Raw genomic sequence first — 15,084 nt, 5'->3', positions numbered from 1 at the left:
CTGCCCCGAGCTCAGCCAGCACCTGCAAAGCCCGAACTAACTCCTTCTCCTTTGCCCACCAGCGAAACTCCTCCAGCAGTGAACCGCAGAGCTGCAAATCCCCCCGCACCCTTCCCAGCGGCCTCAGCCGGTACCAGCGAGGCTGGATTTGTCTCCCAGCAGCTAAGCTTAGTGCAAGGTGTGCAGCTATTTCAGATTATCGAACCTTTTCTCCTCAACCAGCTCATCTCCATCCAGCCCGACCCCAAACACCCTAAAACCCCGACCGAGGGAAGCTCTCGCCCCACTCCTCCTGACAGCATCGCTGCTTGGGGTCCCGGCCAGAGCCCCGAGGCGTCGGGCAGGCTGGGGAGAGCCCTTCTCCCCACGGCGGGTGAGCAGGAGCTGTGCAGGCAGCAGGATCCAGCCCCGGCAGGGATCAGGTCTCGTAGCCATAGCAGCGGGGTATTTATTACAGCCCGGCCACACTCCACCCCGGGCTGGCGGACTTTAGCCCTTAATCGAATAGAAAAGTAGCAGCAGACGCCTTCGATCCCGACGGCGGCGTAAAACACAAGGAGGGCCCCCAAAATAATGGTGAGTGAAGCGTTTCGGCTGATGCAAGCTGCTCACCCCTGCTCACCCCATCCAGATTTTAAAGCTGTTTCCTTTTTTCCTCTCCTTTCTCCCCTCATGCTACAGGCAAAATTTCTGTCCCAGGATCAAATTAATGGTATGTAAAGTTTTGTTCTGGTTTTGGGTTTGGTTTTTTATTAGCAAGATCACCTGAACAAATTTATATTTTTATTTTTTTTTAAATGGCATTTCCCCCCATAAAGGGTCTTGGTCTGGGCTTGTGCTCCCCCACTTGCCCTCCGCCCAGCTCTCAAGGCTATCTGCTTGCTCTAAAACCAGAGAAATCTCCCCGATTTCATTAGGACAGTGCAGGGCACAGGCAGGGAGCTGAAACCACCCGCAGACCCACAGGCTGGATTGCACGAGGCCAGCAGAAGTTAACCAGCAACCTCCCAACCCCACCACCACGTCAGCCCTGGCCAAACCAGCAGGGACCAGGAGAAATTTCAGGTGACCGTTTGCAGTGCCGGAGCCTGGCACGGCTTCGTGTACGGTGGGAGCGAAGGTGAAGGAGGAGGAGGAGGAGGAAGGAGAGGGTGCAGGAGGTACAATTCTCATGGTGAGGCACCGGGGCTCTCCCTGGGAAAGGGGGACCCCTGCCTCAGAATGAGGAAGGGTTTGCTACAAGAATGGCAGAAGAAAGCTGAAATAAGAGTATTATTGCAAATCTGTTAATCTGCAGCGCCCTTGGGCTGAGCAGCTCCGCAGGATTGCTGCGGGGGAGGCGGCGGCTGGGGCAGGGGGAGGCCACGGCACTCATGGGACACCTGGCACCCATGGGGCACCCAGCACCCACCACAGCACCCTGCACTCACACCCGCAGTAAGGTCTAGGGCCAGAGAGGATGAGGAGGGGGCTGGAGGGCGATGGCACCACGCTAGGCTGATGTTTATCCCCCGGCTGCTCTGCAGACAGGATTGTCCCCGCGCAGCACAACTTGCCCGTTAGCACTGAGCGTGACGAGGAGCGGAGCCTGCCACCGCGCCGGGAGCAGAGAGGGAAGGGAGGATGAGAGATGGCAGCCTTATCTAGGTCAGCTGCAACCCTTAGTTAGTTAGTTGGAAACCGGGAAGCCAGTGTTCGAGGGGGAAGGGGAGAGGGCGAGCAGGCAGGCGAGGACCAGGGGGAGAAGCGAGGGAGGGGAGATGCCGCAGTCGGACGGCGGCGGGACAGGCAGCAGCTCTCCTCCGCTACGCTCAGGCAGCTGGCAGCGCTCAGACTGTCCGATGCGACATCATCGGTTCTCCTCTCTTTTATTCAAACAAAAGGCTGAGGCGGGGGCAAGTGCCAGACCCCAGCAGGGACCAGACCAGCATCTTCCCCCCCTCCCTAAGGCTCGTTCCTTTAGCATCCACTCTTACCCCCCATGAAGGCAGAAGAAAAGTACTTTTTAACAGTATTCTACTTATTTGGAATGACCCCACTTTCAGACTTGCTTCATTAGGCTGAAGGACCCCAATTAGCTCAGCTATTCACAAGCCTGGATTTTAATTGCCCTTGGCACTTCACCCGGGGTCCTCCTTCACTGTCCATCATCTGCCCTGAAACGAGACACCCCGAACCAGACACAAGATCCTCGCTTGGAACCCGACCGGGCAAGAAACATCACTGGTAGATCAATGTAATCTTGCATGGCATAACAGAGAGTTTTGGTTTTTAATTAGAGTTCAAGGAATGTTTTTCTCTGTACGACAAGAAACAAAAAGGCAAGATAAAAGCCTCCGACCTGATGGCAGTGATGCGGTGCCTGGGAGCCAGCCCGACGCCAGGAGAGGTGCAGAGACACCTGCACCTGCACAAGATCGGTAAGGAAATGCAGCAGTAGCACATGGATAAAACACCCCGGATTACAGTGGGAGAAATCCAACTTTTCTGTGGCCGGGAGACTACTTGCAAAGACAAGGAGCCCAGCAGATAACATTCACTCTCAGGTGACGCAGCCCAGGCAATGCAGCGTAACCAAGAGCAGTCACCAAACCTAGTCTGATGTGCTAGATGGTGAACAAACCCAATCCAGTACACAGATTAAAATAGTGCCGTTAAGAAAAACAAAAGCTTCAAGAGCAACAGGAGGTATATGTATCGGTTATGGATTTTGAGGCTGGTAAATTATCCAGTCCAACAGAAGAGCACAGAAAGATACTCATCTGCGGATACGTGTAAGTAACTTGGAAGCACAGCACAAAGACCAAAGAAGAATCAGGCGATAAAGTGAGCTGGATTAAAAATCCTGGATACGAGGTTTCAGAGCACCAGTCTAGCAGGGCTCTAACTGGGGTTTGGGCCAGGAGGAAGCCCCCAGGAGAGGATCCACCCTGGTCCAGACCAGAGTCAGGCAAAAGGGTCCCAGGCAGGGGAACTGGGGGGGGACAGGAGGGGAAGGTGTAGGTCTGGATCCAGACTATAAAACTGAGCCATTCCTAAAGAATCTGCTCTTATTTTTCCAGACAGAAATGCAGAGTTGGATTTCTCCACTTTCCTGAACATAATGTACAGGCAAACGAAGCAGGAGGAACCCGTGAGGGAAATCCTCACGGCCCTGTCCATGATAGACAGGCAGAAGAGAGGCGTTATCACCATTTCGGAGCTGAGAGCCAAACTTACAAGACTAGGAGAAAAGCTTTCCGAGGAAGAAGGTATTTTACAATTCAAAGATGTATCGAACACTCCCTATCTTCTTTCCTTCCCGATTTTCCTCTGTAGTTGACTCTGGGATCAGGTCCTTCCCAGCTGGGAAGCCCGGAAGAACCCGTGCCAGCAGGAGAGAGTGCTGGTGCACCCTTGGTGGGGGCAGAAGGGATGTCCCCCCATCACACCCCAGACGCGCCATGCCCCGCAGCATCCCGCCGTGCCGTCGCGTCCCCAGGTCCACCCCACCAGCACCAGTCTCTTTCCTGCCGCAGCCACGCGATGAGCTCGCGCCTTCGTTTCAAACACTTTGCCCACGTAAAGCCGACCCCCCCCCCCCCCCGGCTGAGCCCAGACGCGCACCCGGAGCGGGGAGCGCTCCCCAAGCCGAGCAGAGCACGTCGGCGACGTCAGCTCGCTGCAGCTAATCGCTCACGTGATGGCAAAGTCTCCTCGCTGTTCTCAGCCTTTACCCACACCACGATCGCTAAGCGGGGACTCTGTGCCTTGCAGCAGAGGTAAGCCAGCTGCCCGTTAACCGAGACACCTTTTCCCTTTCTCGAGTGGTTTCCTGAATGATGATTTTTTCACCCCAAAGCGCCTTGCTCTATTCATAAAGCGAGCGTCGGTCCCAGGAAGGGCCGTGGGAGAGCGTCCAGCCCACCCCTGGCTGCAGCGACGCTGTACGGAGCACGCGGGGCACTGCCAGCTTCCCCGGGCTGCTGCTGCGGCGGCGGCGAGCTCTGCGGCCAGCGCAATTCGGAAGACAGAGGGAGACTTTTTAATTAAATTCTTAAAAAAAAAAAAAAAAAAAAAAAACAGAAAAACAAAAAACCAACAGAACAACAAGTGCCCTGTTTCTCAGAAATTTGCCTCCACAGGGCCCAAAGGAGGGAATTTCCAGGAAGCTGAAAATGATTGAATCCTTTAAGACAGCTGGGTTTGCCCCAGGCATTTTATGTATGTATTGAGGGCAGAAAAACTGTCTCTTCAAATGTTAAAAGCAGAATTTAGATTTAATCAGAGCAAGGTTGGTCAGTCCAGTGTCGTCACCAGCTTCCCAAGTGACACACCAACTAGGTATGTCTTCCCAGTGTTTTCTTCAATTATTTCACTGCAATAATAGTTTATGCAGCTGTTTACATCTGAAAACACTTTCAGAGCTACGATGAGCACTGAACAGCGACGACACGGAGACATTAACCCTACCTAAAGGCATCCTAGCAAGAACCGCTGTCAAATAAGGAAGATCTGGGGAGTGCGGGGGGATTTCCCATTACTTTGTGAGTAGGTGCACAGCCTATACGTCACCTTGTAACAAGGCACTGCTATAGATCCCAACGCAGCAAGTGATGCTGCTTCTCAACAAGAAATTCCCCCTTTGGCTTGACACTCTGAACTCCGGCTTGCTAAGCTGCTATAAATATTTGATGCCAAACAGACTCGATTTCATTAGCATCTGCGATTGTTCAGTAACTACCAGCACGTACCTTCATTTACAGCAGCTCCAGAAAAGCCTTCACTTCGTTTTAATTTAACATACTTTTACCAAATGAGGACCAGCACATTTTTTTTTCTGTGTTATTTTTAAATGTTCTGGGAAGAATTAATTATTTTTTGAATCGATGTCCTCAGAAGCATTTGATTACCATCAGGGTTAGGACCGATACCTGACTGCAAACAGAGGGTAGAGGGAAAAATAGTGTCTCATCCCGTACCCACATGAACAGCGGAGAAAGGAAACAGGTTACGCTGCTCCTAGAGACCTTCCACAACTATTTACAGTAAAACAGCTTTTTTTTTTTCCCCCTAAACCTCCCCGCCTCCCAATGACCTTCCCCCTGGATTTCACAACTGGCAACTGCACAGCTATTATTCTGCGCTCCAGTCCAAGTACTCGGAGTCTTATTTAACCAACCACAGCTCGTTCAGCCTGAACAACCTCTGGGTTCTGGGAACCTCAGCCAAGTAACTCAGAAGTAAAAACACCGACCTGCCCGCACCCACTGCGGAAAGGGAGAGCACCGACTCCAGCCCGCACGGGCACGAGATTACGGAGGAGTTGTAACGAGCGCACGGCCACGTACGATCCCTCTGTTTCGACGGTCTCTCGACAGGCTCTAAACACCTAGAAGGTGTCCCACTAGTGAAATATCAACCCAGAAACGCAGGTGCACAACCCAAGAGCTTCCTCTGCGGCAGCCCAGCATCCAGCCACGATCCTGCTCACGCGCTGCTGGCCCCAAGAAAAACTTGTGACCACCACACGTCCCTCAACATCAGCAAGCGGGCGAGCACAAATCTCTTCTGGACTGTATTAGATATCGAAGGAAACTGCTGCCCAAAACATTGCCAAATGAAAGCGGCTGGGGTTTCTCTTGTTTGCTGTAGCACCCACCCACTACATGTTACGGGTAAAATAAACAAGCGCGGGAATTCGCCTCCTCTCCTGTCACCCATCTAATTCCCAGCAGCAGCTTCACACAGCAACATTTAATATTACTTTTCTATCTGTCATTTCTCAACGCGCTTCTATTTTATTATTTGACAGGAAAAATGCTTTTGACTGGCTTAGCCTGTACAGAAGGGAACATATTCAGGTAGATAGCTGCTGTCGCTGCCAAGGCGTTCCCAAAGCCGGAATGAAAAGCATCGCTACCGCCAGGTGCCAGCTGCAGGGTTACAAGTATTTCCAGCCAGAGCCTTGGAGCTCCAGCTCTCCAACACTAACGCCCCACCGATAACAACCAAATCTACCTAAAGCTGGGCACGTAATCAGCACGAGCACTTAGTTTTGTCTAAATTGAATAGGGACGGGTTTGCTATTCAAACCAAATAAGCCACTCCTACTAAGAGCAATTAAAAGGCCGATTTGGATTAAATTCATGAATCTTTTCCGTGTGGAACTCGGAGGTGGACATCTCCGCTCCAGAAAGTCAGACATAGAAATCCAAATCAAAGTGCTGATGCTAGTGTAAAACCACAATCTGGATGGCACCTCCAGCTGATCCCAGAAGATATTACTTCTAACAAAAATGATTTGAGAACCCAAATCCTGCATTACTCTTCTTCTGCAAATCACAACATCCCTAATATATGCCACTCAAAAGATTTTCTTTTACTCTTTCTTTCAGTTGATGACCTGCTGAAAGAAGCCAAAGTCGGACCAAATGGAACTATAAAATACGAAGAATTTGTTCACGCTGTTTGTCTTCCCACAGTTGACTACTGAAGTTGAAAACACGGGATTTGCCAAGAGCAAGACCTGAAGCTTTTTCGACTTCCATTTTTCCTAGTTACTACTTGGACTCAAGAACCATCGTTTGCCTTTAAAAATCCTTATTTTGCCTTGATGACAGTGCTTACACTTCCAGAGGTTCCCACCTCGTTTCTAGAGAAACCCCGTCACAAAACGTGAGCTGTTATTTAAATAAACTGAATGTAACATCCCCTTGTGTAAAATGTGTCATGCTTAAAAAAAACCCAACTCATTTTAAAAATGCATTTAAGTCTACAGATTGCAGCATAAATGCTAACTTGTAGTTAAGTTGCGGTGACCGTGTTCCAAGACGTCAGCGTCACCCGTAATCATTTGCTGCTTCCACACACCCAAGCCCAGACGTGGTCGTGCAGATTCACGAGGAAGTTTATGTCACGACGGTGGTAAACCTAGTGTAACTATGCACAGCTCCCCTGTATTCCTTGGATCCACGGCACGATCCGGTAAGAACTCCCAACCAGGTGTTCCCGTCACAAAGCTGTCAGCTGCTGTTTTGTTCCTCCTCATCCTTCGCTCTTCCAGCGTGCAAGATCTCCGTATGGTTGTACTTCTGTCACGTTATTTATTAAGGCACAGTATCTTGCGACATCAAGCCTCCGTGCAGTCGAGCTGCCCCTGCATTTTGAGGCACACACTGAAAATGCTGTGCTTGGTAAATGTATCTGTCACCAAGTTCTGGGCTAGCTGCCCAGAACATACTCCTAGAGACAGCCTGGCAAGCAAAAACAGGGCCCACGAAAATTCAGCTTCTCCACAACAGGAAAACAACCACCCCATCCCTCGTGACTTTGATTAAAATCAACGTGACCCACAGCAACCGCTACTGATCCTATTCCATCTATATCTTGGCATGATTTTATTCCCTCTATCTCGGCTGCCTTAGCGAAGGTCCTCAGACTGGTATGAAATTCAGGACAATATACCACAGGTTCTCTCTGGAGTCAAGTGGAGACTTGCAGAGACCATCTCTGCACACTCAGCTCCACCAGCAAGCTGTGAAGTTCGGTGGAAGAGCACACGCTCCAGCCAGGTCTGCTGTGGCTTCTACCCACGGGAGCCCCCTTCCCCTCCTCCCACCCGTGCCTCTCCTTCCTTTCCTAATTCTGAATCTTTATCGCTGCAGCGACTAACTCACGCTCTGCTCAATTTGTGATGACCAGCACTTCAATCGCTGCAGACAGAAGGCATTTATCCCCTACTGAGGCACCCAGCACAGCCCGAACACCGCAGACTAACGCTACCACCAAAACCATCCCACATCACTGCAACACTTGGAGCCACCAGGACTGTAAGTAGCACAGACTCGGTTATAAACCGAAAAAACAAAGCATGAGCCAATCTTAACCCTTCCAAATCAAGAACAGTGTATCTAGAAGGCTAAGGTAGGGATTTTCCTCTTGGAATATTATTACACGGGGGTAAAAAAGCACAAGAGATGAAGTAACATACTGAATGCTACGTGAGAAATGGAAGCGTCTTTCAGACAAACGGCAGTTTTGTGCTCAGCCTCCCCCGATCCAGAGCCAAGCTGCAGAGCCTGCAGCTCTCAGAAGACGGCAGTCCCGGACTAACCCAGTAAGCTCAGACTTGGGCTGTCATGCCAAGCTACTAACACTCTGCTCAGCAAAGGATCATGCTTCAAGGGGAAACAAACTGTGTAAACCTGGCATACCTTGTCATGCCTGTCTACAACATCCCTCAATTCTTGTATTAGCTCTTCCTACTCTACAGATAGAAAACAAAACCAAACCTCCCCTCGTTTCTCTGAAAATTAGAGCGTTATAAGCAGCTCACCACTCAGGTAACACTCCATTAAAACATTATACAGTGAAACAGAGATAGGGTTCCCTAAAAAAAAAAAAAAAACAAACAAGAAGGGGTTCCAATTAACAGCAAAAGCTAGGATTTGCCCTGTAACTCTCTCCCACCATTCAGAGTTAGTGTCTGGACACAAAGCCCACATACCTTGATGCTGAGCCTTTGAGCACTGGTGCCGCTTGGAGGTCTGCCTGCGGCGTGGAGGTGGGTTTCTGCCCACGGAAGCTGTTCCAGACCTTTGCTACAGAAGTACCAGCGATGAAGGCAAGCAAAAACCTCAGCTGCTGTGAGCGTAATTAGCTTATCAAACACGGAGTTCATGTAAAAGCATTTGTTTCCAATATGCATCAATAGCCAAATTACAAATGATCCAATACACAGCTTAATTCTTCCCTATTGACCAGAAGAGTTGATTAACAAATCCTTTCAGCAGCAGACAACATAAAAGCTTGTATGTCATGGGGATTGATCAGCTCAAAATCACTTTGGATTACTCCAGAACGCATCTGTATGGGAACAGGCGGTTACCACCCTGGCTGGGTGGGTAAACATCACCCAAATAAAAGCTAGCAAAAAGGAACCGCACTTCACACGCATTCCCAAAACAAAGCAGCATTGTCAGAGCCTGGAGAGACAAGTGTGAGAGGCTCCACGCCACAAAACATTTAGAAGCAAAAGATTCCTGATCAAAAGGGACCTTTGCAACTCTGAGTTCACAAAAAACCCCCTCCCCCCGCCCTTCTCCCCCCCCCCCCCCCCCCCAGAAAACACAATGTAACTGAATGCTTTTTATTACATCTAAAGATTTCTACATAAACAGGTAACATTCAATAGGTAAACCATTTTTTTTTTCCAATGCATATAATAAATATTTTCACTTGGTACTTTTATACAAACTGACATTGGTCTACTATACATTTTTAAAAGCCATTTACTGGTTTGGCATGCCGTATGGAAACTAAGAGAAAGTCTTAAGGCAATGAATGACAGATTTAAATTCATGGAATTAATGGTAATTTTAATATTCTGCTTATATACATCTTTCCCTTTGTTAATTAAAACAATTAACAGCAGCACTTTCGGGGACCACCAGCAATTTTCCCTTGTTAGAAATCTAAGCTCTGGTTTAAAAAAAAAAAAAAAAAAAGGCAAAAAAACCAGTTACACTGACAAAACAAAATCCTTTCTATTTCAAACGTGCTTAAAACCCTGAAATGTTAAATTGCAACGAAGAATTAAGTTTTCAAAACGTTCTCCTCAGTCCTTAGCTCTGCGTTGGTCCAAGAGAGTCCCATGAAAATCTATCAGTCATCCGATCCTTGAAAGGCTTATTGAATCCTGGCCGTGGAGAGGAAGGGCCAAGCCGGGAACTGCTGTCAAGTCTATCGTTAGACAAGCGCTACAAAATTTTAACGCACAGCACAAGTTATAGTTTAGCGCGGTTTTTCATCTTCTAAAGGATGCATTCGTAATGCCCTCGAGTGATTGAAGGCCATTTCCACCCTGCTATTCAAACAGCTCCGTACTCGTATCCGTGTGTGTACATACACACGCGCACGGAGCACGATACGGAACACACGCGTGTGCGCATCCCACTCCTCTCGTGGAAGAATCTGAAGACAAGAGACCACTAGTCTAAGGATGAGAGAAACTCTGCAATCTGTAGCAAACAGAGCCGTACTGCAAGCCAGGCCACCCTGGGTTGCCTTACTGCATCCTTGATAAAACGCGAACTAACGGAGATGAAGCTTTGGAGTGACATTTGCAGGGAACTTGTCGAGAACTCAGACCGAGACTTCTACCAAGCAATGTTAACTGTGGTCAGAGGCACAGAGAATTATCAACTATAAAGAACACCCTAGCATGAAACAGGAATACTCACAAAGCATACGGGATTAATACCACAAAGGAGGACTTCAGAACGTTTCTGTCCCTTCTTTGTAGAGCAATGAGGTTAAAAAATGACAACAGTGAACTGAACAGCCTTCCTTCCCTTCAGGGTGACTTGTGAGGAAATGGAAGACGTCATCAGCTGACATCACCTTCCAAAAGCTAAGACAGGCATAAAGATGCCAGATTCTGCGTTACCACACACTTGCCACGTTTAATTTTACAAGTGAATTCACAAGATTTTAATACCATTGTCAAAAGTGACATCAGCTGCTCTTCAGGTCATCTTTAACAATACAGTCAATGAAAACGTTGCCACAATTGTCGGTAAAACAGCAACAAGCTCTCCCGAATTTCTCTGGGTTGTTTCAGAAGCTGGGGACACACACGCTCCCAGTTACACTGATGGCAGTCATACTCCAGATTTACAAACGGTATTATAGCAAAGCATATGCTCTGAAGTTACCAGGTTAGTATTCATGACTAAAATGTATGAGATATATTCCTAATGTAGGTTTAATCACTTCAAAATCAGACTGAGCTTAAAAAATAAGTATTTCCCATTTTCTATCCTTTTATTTATTTTTTTAACTGACATTTAATAAATTATAAAATTGGTGTATGGTGAAATATATATATCAGCCAGATATGTATGAAATACACATGCATGGGAAAAACTATTTAACTCACTTTTAACTCACACACACAGATCTATAAATACATATATACACACACATATACATATAAACACAAACATTTGTTTTCAAAATTCAAGTCAACTATTTAGTGGCAGAGGGATGCTGTAAAAACACTAAAAACGATTTTGATGCCACATAATGTGAACCTTTCAAATAACCATACAACTGATCATACAGCAATACCTAATGCTACTTGGATTAAAGATTTTTTTCCTTTTTTTTTTTCTTTTTTTCCTTTTTTTTCTTTTTTCTTTTTTAATCAATGCAAGATTTTGAGACAACTTCATAGGCAAAAGGTGGCCCTTGTCAATGCTCAAAGCAACTAGCTGCAATCAACAGTTTTGGACATTAAAAATTCAGACAAGAATCTGCTAATTTTAGTATTCCTTAACTCTCTTTCCTGATAAACCTGTTACCTGCACTTTCAACCATTTATAAAAATATTTTTCACACCAGAGGAAATATTTACTCTCTCTGACATGGACTTTGGGACACAAGAGAATCACTTCCTCCCCCTTCTCTTACTTTAAAGAATCTCCTGAAAAACTGCATTCCAGCTATTTACACATTTCACTCTTTTATAAGAACAGATCAGCCCAAATGACCCATCAGTTCTAAATAAAAAAAAAAAAAAAAAGGATTTTCCTATGTCATGCACAACTTGCAAAAAAAATAAAAACAAAGAAAAAAGAAACCAGGAAGTAAGTATGGCTCAAAGTTCAACATAAGCGTTCTGAAAATCAGGGAAATCAAAATAATTACAAGGCCAAAAAAAGAAAACTGAATTTTGAAACCCGCTACCCTAAGAGACTTCCATAGATAGCAATACATTTGAGTGCATGGGCTACAGGGTGGGGTGCTTTTATTGGGTTGGTTTTTGGTTTAAGAGACTCACATTGAACATTTAATATTAATTTTGATGAATGTGAACTCAGAAGACAGCGTGCCAAGACCATTATCAGCTGCACAGACCATGCAATAGTGTGTCGGTATTTGTATTTTCTTCCTTTTGTTGACAAGGTCACTTTTAAGCAGATATTTGATCTACTGCGGCTAAAAGTAGGTTTCTTCAGACAGAACAAGATAGGCCTCAATTCAATAGGCCATTTATACACGCATGGCTAACTCTAAAGCACAAGCAGTTCCACAAATTTTAAACTGACACATGCTTAATATTTTGCTGATTAGGATCTTAAGTTATTTTAAAAGGATTTCAGAGTAAGTTCTTAGAAACAAAATCCTACAGTCCAATGTGTCAACGCTTTTATTTGGGGCTAGATTCCATAAAAATTCTCTTTGTCCCACATACGCACAGCCAAGCAAATCCTCAGCCCGATATTTTATTGAGTCTGGCCCTCAAGAATAATTGGTGCACTAATGAGCTTGCAACATGCTTGATTAAAGCATGGAATTAAAAAAAAAAAAATCATCTGAATAGAGGGTCATGTAGAAGCAGAAATGACAAAAAAACAAAAACAACCCCAAAAAACCAAACCCACTCCTGAAAGGGTATGTCCTGCAAACAGAGGGGATGCTGTGGAACAGTTTGGGTAGGGTTTATTCCGCTTTAAGCATAATAAAATCTGCACTAAATATGGGATGGAGGAATTAGATTCCAAAGGTAAATGTCTCCAAGAGGAGAAAAAAAAAACCCTCTCAGGTTTGAACTTTAGAAGTTCAGCTCCTTTCCTGTTTATGTTACTGTGAAAAAAAATAATGCCATTTGTGTCCAAACTATGAGGGGGAAAAAAAAGAAGTAACTCACATGACAAATGCACAGGTGTAAAATCTTCAGCATCCATAAAAATGAACTGAAGCTCCTTGTTTTTGTTAATTTTTTTTTGTTTTGTGGTTTTTTTTTTTCTTATTTTTACCAGTGAGGCCATCTTAGGTTTATATACAAAAGTAAAACTGAAAATATACTTTTGTTCTCTGTACACATAAATTTTTTTCCCTAAAAAAGGAAAAAAACTTGTCTGTTTCTAACATAAAGTAAAACCAAGCACAAAGATTTCCTCTGACAAGTTCATTTACTCCAAAAATCAGTCCAACGAAATAATGTCTGGTATGATACCAAAGATAGACGCCGTGTCCGTGCTGCTCCTACTTGCAACTGGATGACCATGATTCTCTCGCAGGCTGTTGGAGGAAACAAGACTGCTGTTACTGCCACTATTGCTACCATTTGTGGCTGGCAGAGAACTGCTTCCTCCCGCATTTAGCTGATCGAGAAACATCTGAGATGAAGTGTATGGGAAAAAACGAGAGTGTAAGAGTTCTTGATCATCTGATGCGGAAACTGCCGCAGCTGCAGCGGCAAGAAGGGATGTGTTGTAATGCTGGGGGGAAAAACAACATTTTCAAGTTACATTTCAGACACCATAGTTTTGATTCAGACCAGCACAAAAGAAGGTATTTGTAAGCTAAAGCTCTGACAGTTTCCGGATTTCACACCAGCTCATCTACTCAACCTTTCTGTAAGGCAAGTGGACCAATGCAGTGAACTTTTACCTCTGCAGCCCCTCATTTCTGAAGCCAAAAAGAAATTGGAAATGCTAGTATTAGTAAGAGCAAACACTAGAAAGGCAACAGTATTGTAAGACACCCAAGAAGAAGCTGTAAGAAACAGTGAGAAGCAGCACTCTTTTACCTCTTCAAAAAATTCCTTGGTTGAAAAATTCCCCCAAATTCAAAGAAACATTTTGCCATCCCTCTCCTCTGTTCAAAAGTCCCAGACCAACCACAGCTGGTGAAACTACGTGCTAATCACTGTTGGTGGAGGAAAGCATACTTCTGTGAAAAACGCATTTACAAACAGCACGCTTAGTCCCATTAGATGGCAGCAAGGGCTGTCCCAAGTTACACCCTGCTGGGCAGCCCCTGAAAGGCAAGAACTTTCGCTATCAAAACTCAGATTTTAAATACAGTCTCTCTGTAGGGTAATTTTGCTCTGGATGTTTCTTTCCACTATGATGAAACAGGCAGGCAGGCTGCTCAGCGTTGTTCCCCAATATTTATGCACCGGTATAATTATGCCGTGGCAGTGCACCATCAGACTTCAGCACTACTTGTTTCAGAGTAATTTTCATACCTATGTTTTACTGAATATCAAGATAGATTTCTGAATCCAAATTCTACAGTGTGGGCTCTGGTCTTAATTATGATACAAAAGTATCCCTCTACACGCAGTGCAATTCTCCTACTTGAGATTGCAGAAGAGATATGAAGGGACAAAGGGCAGGTGAGTCACCCCAGTCCCCTCCTTTTCTTGGAGGCGCAGAAGGAAAAGTGATCAAGTGGGGGACTTGCCAAGCCAGACTCCTTTTGAAAATGACCTGCTTAGTTCCCAAAACTGGAGAAGCCAGCACCAATATAGCCTGTTTCAGTAAGCACTCACAGAAAGATTGCAAGCGTGCCATGAACAGGGACACAGCCTCAGAAAAAAACAGAGCTGCCCCTGACCCTCCAAATTATGTGAAGGACTGTCAAAGAGTCCCAGTGGTGGGGCCCAGCACTGTCTGATGGCCAAAGTCAGACCTCAGGTCTGAAAAACGGAGGTGGTGGCTGGTAGACCTTCAGCCTTGGCCAAGGGTCAATTCCACAGTACAACAGTGGCTGACTGAGCTTAACCCTTGGAAATTGAAATGCTGCTCTTTCATTATGCCTTATCCTACACCAGTATTTAGATAATGCTTATGTTTGGTCACAGTTTCTATGTGTATAAAATAAAGCTGCAGCCTGCCTGCATTTACACCTACATCACACATCTGCTCCTTCCTCGACTTGATTTTCATTGACTTACCTGATTGTCTCCTGACAGGAAAGGGAAGAAATCTAAACCTGTAAAGAGCCAAAGAAAAAAAATAAATTAAGCTTCTCAAAGCAAACAAGGCCCTTCTCATTTTTCCACCCTTTATTTTGAAATAAAACCAGCATAATGCTGATGACACTTCAGATTCCCTTCAGTACTGGTACTTGCAAAACATCAATCCTTTAAAACCTTAAGGTATTAACCTAAATTTTCTTTTTTTTTTTTTTTTTTTTAAATACCATCTCATCCTCTGTGGATGCAAAAACAGTATTTTGCACTACTGGATTGTCAAATGACTGCACGTTTAAATCCTTTTATGATATTTATTATTGCTTGGAGAGCTG

General features: G+C 45.6%; 2 protein-coding genes across 4 annotated transcripts in view; one reads left to right on the top strand and one right to left on the bottom strand.

Annotated features, from left to right (window-relative positions):
• The first annotated feature begins 47 nt into the window (after nt 1-47).
• On the top strand, nt 48-6,691 carry CALML4 (calmodulin like 4). Of its 2 annotated transcripts, none has more exons than XM_075764076.1 (5): nt 48-576; nt 682-712; nt 2,280-2,420; nt 3,063-3,251; nt 6,465-6,691. In XM_075764076.1, the coding sequence occupies exons 1-5, from the start codon at nt 574-576 to the stop codon at nt 6,473-6,475; spliced, it is 375 nt and encodes a 124-aa protein (XP_075620191.1). In that variant the 5' UTR covers nt 48-573; the 3' UTR covers nt 6,476-6,691. The 2 variants fall into 2 exon arrangements, with proteins under 2 accessions (XP_075620191.1, XP_075620190.1); XM_075764075.1 differs by having other exon boundaries at nt 55-576; nt 6,378-6,691.
• Nucleotides 6,692-10,424: 3,733 nt separating this feature from the next.
• Nucleotides 10,425-15,084, bottom strand: part of PIAS1 (protein inhibitor of activated STAT 1) — a 62,889-nt gene continuing 58,229 nt past the window's right edge. The window contains exons 13-14 of one of the 2 annotated variants that reach the window (XM_075764125.1): nt 14,732-14,769; nt 10,425-13,268 (exon numbers count right to left, since the gene is read on the bottom strand). In XM_075764125.1, coding sequence (XP_075620240.1) covers nt 12,972-13,268; nt 14,732-14,769 — 335 coding nt within the window. In that variant the 3' untranslated portion in view covers nt 10,425-12,971. The remainder of the gene's footprint in view (nt 13,269-14,731; nt 14,770-15,084) is intronic. The other variant, XM_075764124.1, reaches the window with a different exon arrangement.

Source organism: Balearica regulorum, chromosome 12 (assembly GCF_011004875.1).
Source record: "Balearica regulorum gibbericeps isolate bBalReg1 chromosome 12, bBalReg1.pri, whole genome shotgun sequence".
Lineage (NCBI taxonomy): Eukaryota > Metazoa > Chordata > Aves > Gruiformes > Gruidae > Balearica > Balearica regulorum.
The sequence above is the reverse complement of the archived record's forward strand: the minus strand, read 5'-3'. Positions and strand labels throughout refer to the sequence as shown.

Coding starts and splice junctions, on each gene's coding strand:
- CALML4 (XM_075764075.1), top strand. Junction 713..2,279: donor GTCCCAGGATCAAATTAATG/GTATGTAAAGTT, acceptor GTTTTTAATTAG/AGTTCAAGGAATGTTTTTCT. Junction 3,252..6,377: donor AAAGCTTTCCGAGGAAGAAG/GTATTTTACAAT, acceptor TCTTTCTTTCAG/TTGATGACCTGCTGAAAGAA.